We start from the raw sequence: 17,947 nt of genomic DNA, 5'->3' as shown, positions 1-17,947 counted from the left end.
ATACAGTGTTGTACTGTATTTTTTGTACTTTGGTGTCAAAAACAGCGAAAAGTTATTTAATAAGTGTTAAAACTTGAGTTTTGAGAAGTTTCAGGCAGGTAAGTTGATTTTATTCTGATCTTCAGTCTCAACCTTTCTACTTCCTGTTTTTGTCTCAGAGGACGAGACGTGCTACGATAAGGACAATGTCCAGACATACCGGGTCGGCGACACCTACGAGAGACCAAAGGAGGGGTTGATGTGGGACTGCACCTGTATCGGAGCTGGAAAGATCTCCTGCACCATCGCAAGTGAGCTCAGAGTTCAACCAGAGAAAATCAGCTGAATGACAGCTGAAGGTTGATGAAAAAAAAGCTAAAACTGAGGGGTTACAGTTCAAATACATGGACATAAACAACATCATAAAAGTTCATAACTAAACCTAAATTTGTTCATCTTTGTTCTGAAGGTAATAAAAAGAAATTAAAGTTCTAGCATAAAAAATGGCTAAAATTACATTAACACAACACAAGCTAAAAGCAATGACAAATAATCAAAATATACTAAAGCTAGAAATGAACAAATAAGAGAAGAATGTAGCAGAACTTTGGCTAAAATTAGGAGAATGGTAGCTAAAACCATAAGAAGAAGAACAAAAAGCTAAAAGGAGCAAAACATTAACCAAAAGCTAAAAGTAGTAGAACTGTGGCTAAAACCTTTAAGTAACAGTAATGTAGCTAAAAGCTAAAGGTATGAGAATGGTAGCTAAAANAATGGAAGGTAAAACCTTAAAGTAACAGAAAGGAAACATAAGAAGACAAAAACATCAAATTTCAATGGAAAAGGGGAGTTTTATTTGAACTGTTTTACATTTTGAATAACATAAAAGTTAAAAAAAATCAAAAGTCCCGGCTCACATTTATCCACTGAGCCAAACGTTTTCATGCTTTGATGGTTAAAACAGCTTAAAGTTTGAGAAAGTTAAAATAAAAAGCAGGAAAACGGTTAAACTGCTGAGTCAGCGTTTGTCATATTTATCTGCTAACTCGGGAACGATGTTTCTTCTAAACGCGTTGAACCTTGACCCGCCTTGCTCTGTGATTGACAGATCGTTGCCACGACAACGGGAGGTCCTTCAAAATCGGCGACACGTGGCAGAAGCCTCACGAGAARGGAGAATCCATGCTGGAGTGCATCTGTCTAGGAAACAACAAAGGGGAGTGGACCTGCAAGCCTGTAGGTGAGTCCTTGTGGGCGGAGCCACAGTACCATGATGATGATCACTTCCTGGTTTAAAGCTGCTCTAAGAGTTAGCAGGTATGTTGCTAACAGAGCCAAGTGTTGAGTCCAACAGGTAACGTATGTTTTAAACAAAGATCTTCAGCGATCTGATCATACAGTAGCTAAATATTCAAAATTTTACAATGGTAGCTAAAAGCTAACATTAGCAAAACAAAACATAAAGACAAAGATTTGCTAAATTGTTGCTACAGGCTAAATATATCAAATCTGAAGCTAAAAGAAAAAAACAGTAGATAAAAGCTAATCTTGGCAAAAGTGCAATATAAGGCAAAGATTGGCTTAACAGTAGCTAAGAGCTAAGTGCGGTAAACCACTTAAAGCTAAAATGAGCAAATCTGAAGCTAAAAGCTAAACTTAGCAAAAATGCAATCTAAGGCGAGGATTGGCTAAAAAGTAGCTAAAGGCTAAATATGGTAAAACACATTGTAAATGAGCAAATCTAAGCTAAAGTCTAAACTTATCAAAAGTGCAGTCTAAGGCAAAGATTTGCTGAAATGTAGCTAAAGGCTAAATATGGTAAAACCTAAAATAAGCAAATCTGAAGCTAAAGGCTAAACATGGCAAAAATGCAATCTATGGCGAAGATTGACTAAAAAGTAGCTAAAGGCTAAATARGGTACAACATGAACCTAAAATAATCAAATCTGAATCTAACAGCTAAACTTATCAAAAGTGCAGTTTAAGGCAAAGATCTGCTGAAAAGTAACTAAAAGCTTAGTGTAGTAAAACTTAAAAAGCTAAATAAACAAGTCTGAAACTGAAAGCAAATACAGTAGCTAAATGCTAAGTTTAGCAAAAGAGTAGCTAAAAGCTAAAATTAACAGAACAGTAGCTAAAAGTTCATCAATCTTATGATGACTGAATATTTAATTAAATTCTTATTATCCTGCAGGTGTTGAAGGTTTTTCTGTGACTTTAGTTTGAATTTAACCCTTTAGTTTAATAAATTCACTTTTGTTTTTAATGTCAGCTGAACGTTGCTATGACAACTACGCCGCAACGTCGTTTGTCGTCGGGGATACCTGGGAGAGACCGTACCAAGGCTGGATGATGCTGGACTGCACCTGCTTAGGAGGAGGAAACGGACACGTCAAATGTACCTCCAGAAGTGAGTAAAGAGCCGAAATTTAATGAAGCAGCCGAAACGTCGGACTTCTCGAAGCTAAAGTAAACAGAACTAAAACCAAAGCTTTTGCTTAGCTAAAAAGTAGCTAAATGAAAGCTAAAAGCTGTAATTACCAAATGCTAAGATTAGCTAGTAAAAGCTGAAAATAGCAAAACAGAAGCTTAAAGCTAAAAAAGCAAAAAAGTAGCTAACATGTAAAACTAGAAAAACACTATTTCAAAGTTAAAACAAGCTAAACAGTAGCTAAAAACAACTATTTGCATAACAGTAGTTAAAAGCTAAAAGTGTCAGGACTGCAGCTGAAAGCTAAAACAAGCAAAATAAAAAAGCTAAAACCAGCTAATTGGACCTCAAAGAAGAAAATATTAAAACTGTAGCTAAAAAGTAAAAATATCAAAACTGTATTTTAAAGTTCAAACAATGACTAAAAGCTAAAGTTAGCAGAARAGTAGGTAAAAGCTAAAGATAGCACAACAAATGCTACGTAAAAAACTAGTAAAACTTTATTTCAAAGCTAAAACAAGCTAAGCAGTGGCTAAAAACTAACATTATCAGAACAGCTAAAAGCTAAAGTTAGCTAAACAGAAGAAGCTAAGACCAGCTTCACAGTAGCTACAAGATAAAATTAGCTGAACAGCAGCTAAAAGTTCAAACTAAAAGAAAAAATGAGATAAAAGTAAAAGTTAAGACCAGCAAAACAACAGTTCGTAGTTAAATATAGCTAAAAGTATCTAAAAGCTATAGCTAATAGCTCCAACTACCTAAACAGAAGAATCTAAGACCAGGAAAAGAGTTGTTAAAATCTAAACCAAGAATAATAGAAGCTGAAAGTTAAAAATTAGTTGAATAGTAGCTAAAAGCTGAAAATAACTGAGAACAAAACTTAGCTAAAGGTTCAAAGAGCTAAAATAATTAAGGATTCCAGATCTAAAGGGAAAAAGCTGCTGAACGTTTCTGTTGTCCAACCAGACCGCTGCAACGACCCGGTGACCCGGAGGTCTTACAGTATTGGACAAACGTGGGCCAAACAAGACTCCAGGGGGAACTCCATGCAGTGCGTGTGTCTGGGAAACGGCCGCGGAGAGTCCAGCTGCCACGCCGAGGGTCGAAGTGGGTTCTGATCTTTACTTTTACTCTTGARGTTCTCGGACCTGGATGGTCCCTGACTCCTCTCTGATCCGGTTCCAGCCCAGCCCCTGCTGCATCAGGTGCCCGCCGCCGAGGGAACCTGCCAGACGGACTCTGGAGCCACCTACTACGACGGGCAGCGCTGGATCAGGAGGCAGGGCAGCAAGCAGATGCTGTGCACCTGCCTGGGTAACGGGGTCAAGTGTCAGGAGTGGGGTGAGTCCGTGGAAAATAAATGCCAAACAAATTGCTGTGAAAAATAAATTAAATTCWATAATGGTTCTTGTAGAAGGTCCCTCTTTCACCTCTTTCTGAGAGCGACTCATTTTGGTGCTGTCTCTTGCCCGTTTTCACTCTGTTCGGCCATTTTTCTAGTTTGATAGCAGAGATACGACCATAGCTGTGTTCAGGGGCTGGGCCCTTCGAAGGACTCGGTCTAGTTGAGCCGGGTCCTTGGTTGCCAGCAAATACCAGAAAAAAGTGTCTGAATTTGGACGGTCTAGTCTTCGGCTATATTCCCGCCCTTACCGAAGAACTGATGGACCTGCTGTAGGTGCACGTTTATTTCTCTACACCAGCTCGTTTGATTTCTGACAAGAATAATATTAAAAACAAGTTTATACAAATGATAAGAGCTTTAACAACACAACCACTTGAAACTTTTCATTTTTATGCCTCCAGATTTTTATTTAAAAATTGTTGAATTGAGTGAGGGGTCCATGTTTCTTTTAGTCATTTTATTAGAACTGCAGCTAGCTTACATGACTGCGACATTGAGGTAATGACAAGAGATATGAGGCAACTGCTTTATAACTTCCTGAACATGCTCACTCTAGCAAATATAGCATTCTTTATGGTCCAAACAATCATTTCTCAAAATGATCTGCAAAACTGTATTCCTTTCTCTCGCTTCGCTCGCCATTACGAGCAGAAAAAAAAAGTCCGGTCGGCCCGCAATGCATTATGGGATATGGTGGGCCGAGAAGGATCCATCCTCCGTCCTTCAAATCGGGGCAAGAGGAGGACGCATTTATCGGCTGCATCGGAGGAGTCTTTGAATTTGGATAGGCTCCAGTGCAGCGCTACTGCAGCGCTGTGACGTAAGCGGCCGACAAATTCGGCATTCGGAGGACCCATATGGAGCTAAATTGGGGCCATAAGTTTTGTTCAAAATAAAAAGTTTTTGAAATAAAAAAAGAGATTTGAAACTGAAGAATAATTTTGAAACTGAAAAAAATAATAGTTGAAGCTGAAAAGACAAGATGTTTGAAACTTTTCAGTTGCTAATATTTTCTTTTCAATTTCAAATATTTTTTCCAGTTTAAAATATATATATTTTTTTTCAGTTTCAAAATAATTTTTCAGTTTCAAATCTCTTTTTTTCCGTTTCAAAAGCTTTTTACTTTGATCAACACTTATGGCCTCAATATAGTTCCATAGKCCAGGCCCCTGAATTTGGATACAGCTCTTGTTTTTCAGTTCTGCAGTAAAAACTGTGACGTTATTGTTCAGTAATAGAGAAAACTGAAGAGGTTAAAAAATCTGAGCCAAACAGAGTATTAGGATCTCTACGCAGCACCAGGAGAGACTAAATTTAACTTTTCTGCCTCCTAGAGACTCCAAGTCCACAACAAACTGCATTTAGGACTAAAAAAGTGGATTTTGCAGATATGTCCCCTGTAAGACAAACCCCTCTGACCCAATCAAAGGTTTTTTAGTAACAAWTCACATTTGATTTCTGCTGTAATGCTCACATGATCATTAATAGAAGGAAGGGGTCGATGACCTCAGGATTCTGGTTCTGCTGTTTGCAGATGATGTGGTCCTGTTGGTGCTATGGGGTCATGGTCTCAAGCTCTCACTGGAGCTGTTCACATAAAGACCAGAACCTCCAAACCTGAGGTCCTCAGCAGTGGCGGATGCTGGTCTTTCAAGGAGGAGAAGCTCAATTTCGGCCTACATCATAAAATCATAAAACTCTGACATTATGTGCAGCTTGCTACCTAGCTAACTCGCTAGCTGGGACTGGCGCAAGGCTAYTGTGAAGTGTGTCCGTCTGTGAGTGCTTTGTGACGGTGAAGGGGCTCAGCAGCACCTGCTGGACAGAAACTGCGATAGAAGTCAGAAAGAGTGATAAAAGTCAGTCTCCAAACACAAGCAGCTACAAAAAAAAAAAAAAAAAACCCCACCAGAAATAGAAGCTCGATTTGTTGCTAGTCGTTCTTAACAAAGAAAATGTCGCTAAAAGGATTAATAAAGTCTCCAGTTCAACTCAGAACAGAATGAAACTAAAAAATGCTCCCGTGGAATGTTTACACCAAAAGATCGCTGATTCCCTCATTTTGCTGTCAATTAAAAGGGGATTCAGGCTCTGACAGATCATCCAATCATCATGCAGAAGCTGAGCATCCAGGCCGGCCGAGGCCAGCCCCCTGTCCCATAGACCCCCAGAGACGCTGAGCGTCCGATGGGCGGGACTAAGCTCAGCATTTATCCAATGACTCYTCTTGTTTCGTTACATTTTTTGCTTCACTGTTGAACTCTGCACTGTTAAAGCTCTGTGAAGCTGCGGGAATGAGAGAGGAAAGTTGCGTCGTTACCAGTGATAAGAAGCTGATTCTGAACAAAAGTTGAGCGCGTTGTAGAGCATATTTAGTTAATGACATGTACACACAACATTATATATTTGATCACTTATTTTTGACACTTTAGGCAGTCTTAGAGCAATCACCTCTTGTCCTCAGTCAGTATAGGGTGGACTGTCCCTAGGGAGGAGTTCTGGARATGTCCAACAGGGAAGAGAACGTGGGAAAGACCCAGGACACTGAGATGTCTCTCAGCTGGTCTGAGAACACCTTAGAGTCCTCTCAGAAGATCTGATGAGACTCAACTTTGGACCAAGATGAAGATGTTGGATCACAGGTTAACATCTGTCTCCTGTCTGTGCAGAGGCCCAGAGCCACGTGTACGGGGGTAACTCCAACGGCCAGCCCTGTGTCTTCCCGTTCGTCTTCCTGGGGAAGACGTACTACTCCTGCACGTCGGACGGACGCAGCGACGGCCAGCTTTGGTGCTCCACGACCTCGAACTACGAGCAGGACCAGCAGTACTCCTTCTGCACAGAAAGATACGGTGAGCCTCTGGAACCGGGGGCGGGCTCAGACACCGCCGCCGCTCGGAGCCAAAACTAACCRGTCTGATTTCCCGTTTAAAAATCCCAGCCAGCGTCGTGACCCGCGGTGGAAACTCCAACAACGCCCTCTGCCACTTCCCCTTCCTCTTCAGCGGTCAGAACTATACCGAGTGCACCCCCGACGGGCGCCGCGACGGCATGAGGTGGTGCAGCACCACGCACAACTACGATGTAGACCAGCGCTACGGGTTCTGTCCGATGGCTGGTGAGTACCTGTTGTTACCAGCTGCTAGCTCGCTCATTTAATCAGAATTAAACTGTGTTTCTGCTATCTGCAACGGCTGAGATAGTATTTATCATAATCTTTTCACAGAACCCTTCTTCCAAAGGTCCTTCTTCAACAAACAAGACATTTATCTCCTCTTGTTCTCTCAGATTATATCTGGTTTATTGTGGACAATGAGGGATTAAATGACCATAGCTGAGACTCTATTCGGTTCACAGTCTGGACTCTGGTCTGGATGGTCTGTGTGGGCCGTTTGAGGGTATTAAAAGTTTTATCTTCTTGTAATCAGCCCATGAAGAGGTCTGCACCACCAGCGAGGGAGTGATGCATCGCGTGGGGGACAAGTGGGAGAAACGCCACGCCATGGGTCACATGATGGAGTGCACATGTGAGGGGAACGGGCGCGGCGAGTGGAACTGTGTTCCGTACGCAACTCAGCAAGGTCAGAGAACGAACTCAACTCAGCGTTCGCCTTGAAAGAAAAAAGGAAAACATATATAAAAACATCAGAGCATTAAAAGGTGTATTTTCTGTCTTTAATCATCCAGATCGCTGCCTTGTTGATGGTCTGTACTATGAAGTCAACCAGGAATTCACCAAGCGCCACACGGAGGGACACATGATGAACTGCACCTGCTTTGGAGAGGGACGTGGACGCTGGAAATGTGACCCGATCGGTGCGTTTGTTGGAGGGTTGGCCGAGTAATTTGAGAATTAAAAGATGAAAATTACACTTGTATGTTTTTGACTCTAAATCAGTTACCCTGTGTTCTAAAATTATACTCACACATTATCAAACTTCTTAATTTTATCAGCCAAGGTCAGCGTTAATAATTGACAGATTGATTGAGAGCATCGTAGATTTTTAGCTGAAAAGATTTGTTTCCCCCATTTGCTGGAGAGTTTGTTGTAACTGACGTTTTGGCCTCAGTGTGCACTTCCTGACTTTCCCTGCACTCTGTTTTATAGCAGTGTTTCAGGTAATTAAATAGATTTATAGTGTTAGCATTAGCTCTGCATTAGCGTTAGCACGGCATTAGCTCCACATTAGTGTAGAGTCCATTTTAGCATTAGTGTTAACATCACGTTAGCATTCATTCAGTTCAATTCAATTTATTTATACTGTATAGTGCCAAGWCACAACAAACGTTATCTCAGGTCACTGTACACAAAAAACAATCAATCTAAAAAAGCAGCAGATTGTGTTGAATCTTTGTCACGGTCTCCCATTCTGAGCAGAACATTGGCGACAGTGGAAAGGAAAAACTCCCTTTAACAGGAAGAAACCTCCAACAGAACTAGGACAGGCGGCCATCTGCCTTGACTGGCTCAGGATGAGGGACAGGAAAGAGACAAAGACAAACACAAAACACATTTGCTCCGTGTTAGTGTTAGCTCTGTGGTAGCTCCATGTTAGCATTGGCTCCATGTTAGCTTAAGCTCTGCGTTAGTGTTATTGTTAGTGTGTTAGTGTAAGCACCATTTCAAGATTAGCTCTGTGTTAGCTCCATGTTAGCATTAGTGTTATTGTTAGCCCTGTTACTGTTAGCACCACATTAACATTAGCTCTGTGTTAGCTCCATGTTAGTATTAGTTCTGCATTAGTGTTGTTGTTAGTTCTGTGTTAGTATTAGCACCACATTAGCATTAGCTCTGTGTTAGCTCCATGTTAGCATGAGCTCTGCATTAGTGTTATTGTTAGCCCTGTGTTAGTGTTAGCACCACNATGTTAGCATGAGCTCTGCATTAGTGTTATTGTTAGCCCTGTGTTAGTGTTAGCACCACATTAGCATTAGCTCTGTGTTAGCTCCATGTTAGCATTAGCTCTGTTAGTGCTATTGTTAGCTCTGAATTAGTGCTAGCACCACATTAGCTCTGTGTTAGCTCTACATTAGCATTAGCTCTGCGTTAGCATTATTGTTAGCTCTGCACAGCAATGACCTCTATAAGTAAATAATTGCTTTAACCACCAAGTGACAAATATTAATCTGTGGCAGTTTTTCTGATGATTAATTGCTCATTGAAATGATTGCACCATACCCAGGTTCGTAGCTTTTTATCCTGCTAATCAGACGTTCTGTTGGAGGAACCTGAACTCCGTTGGCTCAGCTTTTTGTTTTCCTGGTTTCCCACAACAGATCAGTGTCAGGAGCCACAGAACAGGGTCTTCTATCAGATCGGAGAGCAGTGGGACAAAGTTTACAACGGGATCCAGTACCGATGCTATTGCTACGGCAATGGGAATGGAGAGATGAGATGTGAACCTCTGCAGACCTACCCTGGTAAAAAGAAGACTATTCCTCTATACACATAAAATTATCTTCAGGACTTGGGCAGAAGACGGGGCACACATTTTTTTTATTCCCTGTTCTCGAAACTCTGTCTCCTCTGAACATTTTTAGACAACCGGTTATGTCAAATGATGAAAACGTAACGTTAAACACATCAATAAAAACCACATCAGTTTCTCCGCTGGTGTTTGCTCCCTCCATTGCTGTTCTTTGAATTCCAGCAGAAACCCTAACCAAAAGCACTGCTAGCCTCTGGGCCGTGTACTTCTTTAACTCTGGTGAAGTCTTTGTGAAAGAAAACTACAAAAGACCGTTTTGGTTCTCACTCCCGTCTGCTCCCGTTAACTTTTTATCCTGCACTGTCCCAATTCCATGATTAATAGTGAAGTATCCTACCCTTCAGGAATCACGTGACCTGTGGGATTCCCTAAAAAATGTCATCCTCTACAGGAAACAAAGACCCTGATGACCCTCTGGAGGGAGGAGAGTGAAGTTTAATCTGAAAGTTAATCTAGTAAAAGGAAGACATCTCATTGTTAGTTACTAGTTTGTTTGTTCCTCTCTATTTTCTTTTATTTAATTTAATTGAGGGTTAATTACAGTCAAACACAAACATGATGTGTTGACGGGACTTTGGGTCCATTTGTTGGGGATTTAAAGGAAAAAAACACGAATTGTTWAACAAAAGATTGTGGGAAACACTCAGCTCACTTCCTGCCTCTGTTTGGATAAAAGTTGCCTCATTGGCACTTTGGACCGAGCCGTAGCTCAAACATGGCCTGAGGCGTTACAGTAGAGGACAGTGTGTGCTGACAGGACAGTCCAGGTAAACGTGATGAATCTCACACTGAGGTGTGGCTTCAGACTCTCAGCAGGTGTTGAGCTGGTTTGGCACCATCTGATGGTTTGATTTTGGTCCCAGAAATGTAAAACCACCAGAAGGGTTGTCGGCTCTCACCCACTTTCCCTGCGTTTAACACCATCTTACAATCTTTTCTGATGTTTCTGCTCCTCAGGCGGCTCCAGACCGGTCCAGGTGATCATCACAGAGGCGGGAAAACAGCCAGACTCTCGCCCCATCCAGTGGAACGCTCCGACATCCACCCACGTTTCACAGTACATCCTCAAATGGAGACTCGTGAGTCATGAATGGCCTCTTTCACTACTTTTCCTAAAACTTGATTTTTAGATGATCAGAGGTTGGCTTCCGATGACATCAGGAAGTTTTGCTGATTTTGTCCAAAGTTTGAGCAAACATGGTGATTAGAGGTTACATGAACTCTCTTACAGTTCACACACAACCACTGTTTTTCTAGCAGATTTCACAATAAATATTTGCTTTTTAGAAGCTTTTTTTCTGTTCCTCGATCATCTTTATTTTAAATGCTTGAAAGCTTTAATACAAATTTAGCAAAATCCACCTTAAATGCGTTTTCCTAAATAAAGCGCAGGAATATCAGCTCCACTTGGATTTATTTACCACGAATGTGAGAAAATGTCCACAGATAGAAAGAAAAAAAACTTCATGTTCCATTGGAATTTTCCATCCAATCTGGGTCAAAAATTGATTTGGGTCCACATCTGGACAACAGTCCTGCCATTTAAGGCCCGCTACCGTAATGACTGTAAAGTCAAGAAAACATGCATAAGCTGAAAAAAATAAAGCTTCTGCTGTAATTTACTGACCAATCTGGGTCCTGTTAAGACTTTATTTGGGTCTGTACCTGGACCATAATCTGCCATTTGAAGACTGGTACAATAAAGTCTCAAAAAGCTGTGTCACATAAAATTATTTATTGTAAATAAAAAAAAAACAATACAAAAAACTCCTCAGGTACAAAATATAAACTGTTTTACAATTGAAATTTAGCAAAAATTGGGATTCAAACAAGATAGGTTAATGACCATCATAAAGCATTACTGACAATCATGGAGCGTTAATGACCATCATGGAGCATTAATAATCATTATGGAGTGTTAATGACCATCATGGAGCATTAATGACCATCATGAAGCATTAATAATCATGGAGTGTTAATGACCATCATGGAGCATTAATAATCACCATGGAGTGTTAATGACCATCATGGAGCATTAATGACCATCATGGAGCATTTAGTTACCATTATGGAATGTTTATTGACCGTCATGGAGCGTTAATGACCATCATGGAGCATTTAATGACCATAATGGAGCATTAATGACCATCATGGAGCATTAATGACCATCAGTGAGCATTAATGACCATCATGGAATGTTTACTGACCATCATGGAGCATTAATGACCATCATTGAGCATTAATGACCATCATAGAGCATTAATGACCATGATGGAGCATTAATGACCATCATTGAGCATTAATGACCATCATGGAGCATTAATGACCATCAGTGAGCATTAATGACCATCATGGAATGTTTACTGACCATGATGGAGCATTAATGTCCATCATGGAGCATTAGTGACCATTTTGGAGCATTTAATGACCATCATGAAGCGTTAATGTCCATCATGGAGCATTAATGACCATCATGGAGTGTTTACTGACAATCACTGAGCATTAATGACTATTTTGGAGCATTAATGACCACCATGGAGCATTTACTGACCATTATGGTACATTTACTGATCATCGTGGAGCATTAATGACCATCATGAAATGTTTACTGATCATCATGATGTTTTGTTACAAACCTATCAGCCTGAGTCATGGCTAGCTGATTTGTTTTAATGTAAATAAACTTGGAGGAACTAATCTCTTTCTGTTTCTGATTTGTAGAAAAGCAGTCACTCTCCTTGGAGAGAGGTCATCATCCCCGGACACCTGAGCTCCTACACCATCAGTGGACTGCGCCCCGGGGTCACCTACGAGGGTCAGCTGATCAGCATTCTGCACTTCGGACGCCGTGAGGTCACGCGCTTCGATTTCACCACCGCCCAAGGCTCCCGTGAGTGAACCAAGACGTCCATCTTCTTCTAAAGCTACAAATTTACTCATTAATCAATAAATTTTCTCTTTATTTTGAAGTGGAGACGTGGGAAGGAGAGATGACCGCACAGCCCACCGCCCCTCCACCGCACGTAGAGATGTTCCAGCCGGTGACAGAAATCACCTCCAACAGCTTTGTCGTGTCCTGGAACTCGGCTACTTCGACCATCACCGGCTTCAGACTGGAGTACGAGCTCATCGAGGAGGGGGCCAAACAGAACGTCCTGGGTTAGTCTTTAAAGTTTCACCTGAATCTCAGTAACGCCTTTAGATTGGAGGTCCGCATTAAAGGTTTCCTGTTGGGCTTTCGTTTCACTTGGAAAATGGAGCAACAGACGGATTGATGATGGACTGATGAGTAATAAAAATTAGCAAAAGCTAATGCTAAACATTTAATCAAGTAAAATTTAAAAGAAGCTAACACTAACAGCTAACTGTTAACCGCAAAGAGGACTTTTACTCAGTCTGTCTTACACGTCTTTGTCTCCTTCTAGCTGAAGACTGGTGGGACTGACAGACCTGTTGATGTTWGCTAGCTGTTAGCAAACTAAAAGTTTAATAAGAATTTTTTTTGTGTGCACAWCTCAAATGTCCTTATAAAAAAGGGAAAAGAGTGAATGGGTGCCTGGTTCTGAAGAATAAAAAAATGGGATAACCAGCACTCCAAAAAATACCATGGTTTTAATAAGGTCAGACAACAGGATGCGTTTCGGCTACATGCTGTCGTCAACTTGTTGACAAGTTGACGACAGCATGTAGCCGAAACGCGTCCTGTTGTCTGACCTTATTAAAACATGGTATTTTTTTGGAGTGCTGGTTATAGCAAACTAAAAGTTGACAAAACCTAAGTTAGCGGAAGCAAATTTGTGGGCTCACTGAAAATATAGCTTTGCTAATGCTAAACGTGCAAAAAAAATTGCGGAAGCTAATGTTAAACAAGCAAAACTTAGCAAAAACTAACACAGCTAATCGCTAAGACAGCTATCAGTCTGTGTCACACATCTCCTGCCAGCTAAAGACTGGTGAGACTGACAAACCTGTTGATTTTAGCTTGTTAGCTAACTGTTAGCAAACTAAAAGTCAACAAAACCTAATTTAGTAGAAACTAATTGGTCCTAATATAATGCTAAATGTAATATCACTAATATTTTTTTAACGTTGAGCTAAATCGCTAAACGAAACATTAGCTCTGGTATTAGCTGTTAGCTGTTAACAGAACCATGCCGACCACTGGTTAGTCTTTAGGACGAATTAACCAGTAGACAAGCTTTTACATGTGTTTATATTAAAATGCAGTTTAATAAACTTGTTTGGTGCTCCTGTAGAAATTCCTCGCACCACCACCTCTGTCACCATCAGTGACCTGCTGCCTGGACGCAGATATAACGTCAGTGTTTACGAGCTGCCGGAGGCCGGACAACCGAACCTGATCCTGACCACCTCACAGACCACAGGTGGAGAGAAAACACCCCTCTTAATCACAATAAATCCTAAAATAAAAACATATGTTGTCTTTTTGTTGTTTTTATCTAACTTATTTCCTTCCACCAGCTCCTGATTCACCGACTCTGCACCCTGCGGATGAGATCCAGGAGASCTCCATCAGAATCAGCTGGACCAGACCTCAGGCTCCGATTACCGGTAAGAACTGACCTTCTGTGTTTGTGCGTTTTTTATTTTGAAATGTTTTCAAACCTGCGTCTGTGCCCGCAGGGTACCGTGTGGTGTACGCGCCGTCAGAGGAAGGCAGCAGCACCGAGCTCATCCTGCCRGACTCGGAGACTTCGGTGACCCTGGTGGACCTCCACCCCGGTTTGCTCTACAACGTCAGCATCTACGCCGTGGAGGAGAACCTGGAGAGCGAGCCCGTCTCTGTGCAGGTCCACACCGCCGGATCTCCAAAACAAGGTACGTGGTTTTAGACGGATCCAGTCATAAATCCTGCCTGGAATTTGATCTATACCGTCACTAGCTGTGTTTCCATTGACCTTGAAAATTGGAATTTCAAAAATAAAAATTTGCTTAATGGAAACACGTCATTTTTGAAAAAAATGTAAGTTTTTTTGCACTAYGATGAGGTGGTTTTTTTTGGCCGTTTCGAAATTGGTGTATTTCGCAAAACTGCAAGAGAAACTTTTTTCACATCTTGGGAGTCATGTGATCAACAACCAAATGTTTCTACTGGTGAAAAAGATGATGGAGAAGAAGACAACAGGAAGTTGGAGCAGTAGTAAAATCACAGAAGTAGTAAAAGAAAATCACAAACTACAATTTCCCAGAAACGCAGCATACGTAGCCGCTTCCAAGTATAAGGGGCTCGTTCCTCGAAAGCAAAGACGCCGACGTCTCCTCTGATGGATGATGATGTTGTGGTAGCAACATGTGTTTACATCCGTTGCCACCATGTTTGCAATGACATCGCGAGAACAAACGAATTCATGCGTGACTTTAATAGCATTTATTACATAATGGAAACACGGCAATCGCAAAACTGTGTTTTTTCGACATTAACAAAATATCTACAAAGTTTTGCACACATTTGCAATGGAAACGCAGCTACTGTATTTTTAATCTCAGTTTTAGTTTCCTGTTTGTTGAAAAGCCTGTAATTCTTTGTAAAGAGAAACAACTCTTCAGACAGAAAAAAAACCTATAAGGATAAAAATATGTGAGCAGCCTGAAGCACAAACAGCCAATAAATCCTGTTTCTGTCTGAGATCTTTGTGTCCGAACTCCTCGTTCCTGGGTTTGGAAAAACTTTGGGAATGTTTTCATTATGTTTGAGAAATAAAACCAGATGTTTTAGAAAACAGATTTATTYTTTTTGTTCTTGTATAAGATCTATAAATATGTCAAACTGGGAGTTGTTAAAGGATTTGTTAGACTGATCTACAAGGTTTGGAATTAAAAGAAATCCGGTTTGTTTTTTCTTTTAACAGGTTTAGTTAATTACTGTTCATCTTTACTTAACCTGTTACTGTTCCCAGTCGCTGAGGGGGCGGACAATAGACAGGCTAAAATACACCAAACTTGAGTCATCCATGTTGCATGCCCGACCATACCATGTGGTCATATGACATAATCAAAGCCCCGTCCCCTGACAACAGGAAGCTCCATCTCTGACTCTCTTGACTTAATCAGTAACAAATCATGTCAGAACAGAGATAATAAGTTGATCTCACTTGTTGTCAAACACAAAGGCTTTTTGGTGAAAGGCGTGGTCATGGCGGTGCAGCGAAGTCAGACATCATGCCGTTCACATATGTTTGGCTCTAAATTCCACATATTTCAGCCAATCTGCACCCAATTCACTGTGGTCCATCCTAATCCACCCCACTACAGGAATGCATTACAATTTTYGGGGGCGTGGCCTAATTCCTCCACAGCGCCACCCCCAAAATTACTTCAAAAATCAGCCCCAAGCCATGCTTGGACCTGGAATCATAAAATTTGGTACACACGTGTAACGGCTCAGGACCTACAAAAAGTCTCTTGGAGTCATGGTCCAGCCCCAACAGGAAGTCGGCCATTTTGGATCAAAGCTGTCAATTTGTCTCTTTTTTTGCACATGTATCTGAGCTACTGAATGGCAACGGTTGGCGTTGAGTTCTCTTGTTACTACTTCTTTTCCAGGCAAATCTTTTCTATAAAAGTTAGACAAGCTACCTTTAATTTAAAAGTCTTATATTTATTATAAAGTTTTATCTACTGACTGATCTGGGTCCTGTTAAGACTTCATTTGGGTCTAGATCTGGACTATTGTCCTCCATTTATGAACCTCTGATTCTTGATGATTAAAATGTTTTCCTGTCCACAGAGGAGATCCCGTCCCCAACAGACCTGCAGTTCTACGAGGTCTCAGATGTGAAGATCACCATTACGTGGACCGGTCCACCCACCGAGGTCACCGGTTACAGGGTGGTCTTCACCCCGATGGGTCAAGACGGCTCCGAGCTCCGCCCCCTGCAGCTTCCCGTCTCACACAACGCATACGCCGAGTTCGCCCAACTGCAGCCCGGCACGCTCTACCGCTTCTACATCTACGCCTTGAGAGGCGACGCCGAGAGCCGGCCGCTGGTTGGAGAGAAGTCCACCAGTGAGTGACGTTAAAAAAACAACAAACAAAGCAACGACTTTCCTCCRAACGTGTCGTTTTATTTTATCTGCCGCAGAACCCGACGCTCCCACAGACGTGCGTTTCATCGACATCAAACCGAACAGCGCGCAGATGATCTGGGAGTCTCCTCGGGCCAGCGTTTCCGGTTTTCGCCTCTTCCTGAGCGTCGAGGGCTCCAGCCCCATCGAGAAGAGGATCCCCGGCAGGGCCACCCAGTACCCGTTGCTGAATCTGCGCCCCGACACCCAGTACACCGCCACCCTGCACACCGAGCAGGACAACGTGCTCAGCGAGGGCTTCACCACGTATTTCACCACCGGTCAGCACCAACAGAGCAAGAAACCCAAAAGTTTTTAAACACTTCAGTAACATTTATCCTCCGTGTTTTCAGCTCCTCAGATCGGAAATGCCCCTCCTTTCAGCACCGAGGTCACCGACACTGCCATCATTGTCACCTGGATGCCTGTCCGCAAGTTCAGCTACAAGGTAGTGAAGTGGTGAAAATTCTTCATTTGAGCACAAAATCCCTACTTTTTTCTCATGAATAAACTCTCCTACAGCCACAGGTATCGAACAATAACTTTTAATACCTTTCTTTTCTTTGGCCCTTTGAGATTCCTGATCCACCTCTGTGGATGTCGGGTGGTGCTGGTGTGCCCCTCAGTCAAGCTCCACATTAGGCGCCAACGATTAAGTGGCGTAAATGCTTAATTTGAGCAAAGAAGTGAGAGAAACTCAGGACAGCACAGGGTTTTATTAAAGCATCAAGTTGCTTTGTATAACTTTCTGGTTTCTTTTATATCCCCTTCACATCAGCACAGTTCATTTAATCCACTAATGGGTTATCTMTGCGCACCACTACACATCACAATCTGTCCTTCTACTCTCAACTTMCAAACACTTTCACAGTGGGGGGCACAGTTACCCTAAAGCACTAATAGGGGAACTAATTTCCTCATTAGTGCTTTAGGGCTTTTGCTATTTTTAAAATTCATTAGTGGATTAGCACTTGCTAAATTTAGAAGCACTCTTTAAGGTCTTTAAACGTTATTGATCAACATTATTGTTCACAGTTAAGGGTGAAATCTATCACACATTTTGTTCATATGTGTGTCACGTATCTACAAGGTCATGTGTCAAACTCAAGGCCCGCGGGCCAAATGTGGCCTGCGGGTGACTCCTATTTGGCCCGGCAAGGACACAAAGTGACAACYTTCTGCACACAGTAAATATTGTCTCATGTTTTCTGTTGAAGAATGTTTCATGTGTCAACTGGGCTGTTTTAGTGCTTTAGAATTAGCTTTTGCTAAATTTTCAGTGCATTAGTGCTTCAGAATTAGGGGACCTAAATATTTGAGTTAGTGCTTTAAAATTAGGGGACCTGAATGTCTGTCTGAGTTAGTGCTTTAGGTTTTAGGGCAACTAACATTTAGATTAGTGCTGCCCACCACTGCAAATTCACATAATATGTTCTGGGTAGAATCCCTGTCCTCATCCTCAGCTAGCTCAACACTTGTTGTCTATAAACCTCCCGTTTCATATTTGGTAGATGATCTGTCAGAGCTCAGAGTACGTGTTGTGGGTCAGTCTTAGAG

The 17,947-nt window shown here is 41.7% G+C and overlaps 1 protein-coding gene across 1 annotated transcript in view; it reads left to right on the top strand.

Annotated features, from left to right (window-relative positions):
- The window catches only part of fn1b (fibronectin 1b), a 38,662-nt gene that overhangs the window by 3,636 nt on the left and 17,079 nt on the right, over positions 1-17,947 (top strand). Inside the window, exons 3-21 of the mRNA XM_014003001.1 lie at positions 159-290; positions 1,088-1,219; positions 2,252-2,389; positions 3,377-3,517; positions 3,596-3,751; positions 6,485-6,667; positions 6,757-6,933; positions 7,244-7,396; positions 7,503-7,631; positions 9,093-9,236; positions 10,262-10,383; positions 12,026-12,194; positions 12,275-12,463; positions 13,561-13,689; positions 13,787-13,876; positions 13,949-14,143; positions 16,053-16,331; positions 16,408-16,671; positions 16,744-16,838. Coding sequence (XP_013858455.1) covers positions 159-290; positions 1,088-1,219; positions 2,252-2,389; positions 3,377-3,517; positions 3,596-3,751; positions 6,485-6,667; positions 6,757-6,933; positions 7,244-7,396; positions 7,503-7,631; positions 9,093-9,236; positions 10,262-10,383; positions 12,026-12,194; positions 12,275-12,463; positions 13,561-13,689; positions 13,787-13,876; positions 13,949-14,143; positions 16,053-16,331; positions 16,408-16,671; positions 16,744-16,838 — 3,017 coding nt within the window. The remainder of the gene's footprint in view (positions 1-158; positions 291-1,087; positions 1,220-2,251; positions 2,390-3,376; positions 3,518-3,595; positions 3,752-6,484; positions 6,668-6,756; positions 6,934-7,243; positions 7,397-7,502; positions 7,632-9,092; positions 9,237-10,261; positions 10,384-12,025; positions 12,195-12,274; positions 12,464-13,560; positions 13,690-13,786; positions 13,877-13,948; positions 14,144-16,052; positions 16,332-16,407; positions 16,672-16,743; positions 16,839-17,947) is intronic.

The sequence above is a fragment of the Austrofundulus limnaeus genome, unplaced genomic scaffold (assembly GCF_001266775.1).
Source record: "Austrofundulus limnaeus strain Quisiro unplaced genomic scaffold, Austrofundulus_limnaeus-1.0 Scaffold16, whole genome shotgun sequence".
Taxonomy (NCBI): Eukaryota; Metazoa; Chordata; class Actinopteri; order Cyprinodontiformes; family Rivulidae; genus Austrofundulus; species Austrofundulus limnaeus.
The sequence above is the reverse complement of the archived record's forward strand: the minus strand, read 5'-3'. Positions and strand labels throughout refer to the sequence as shown.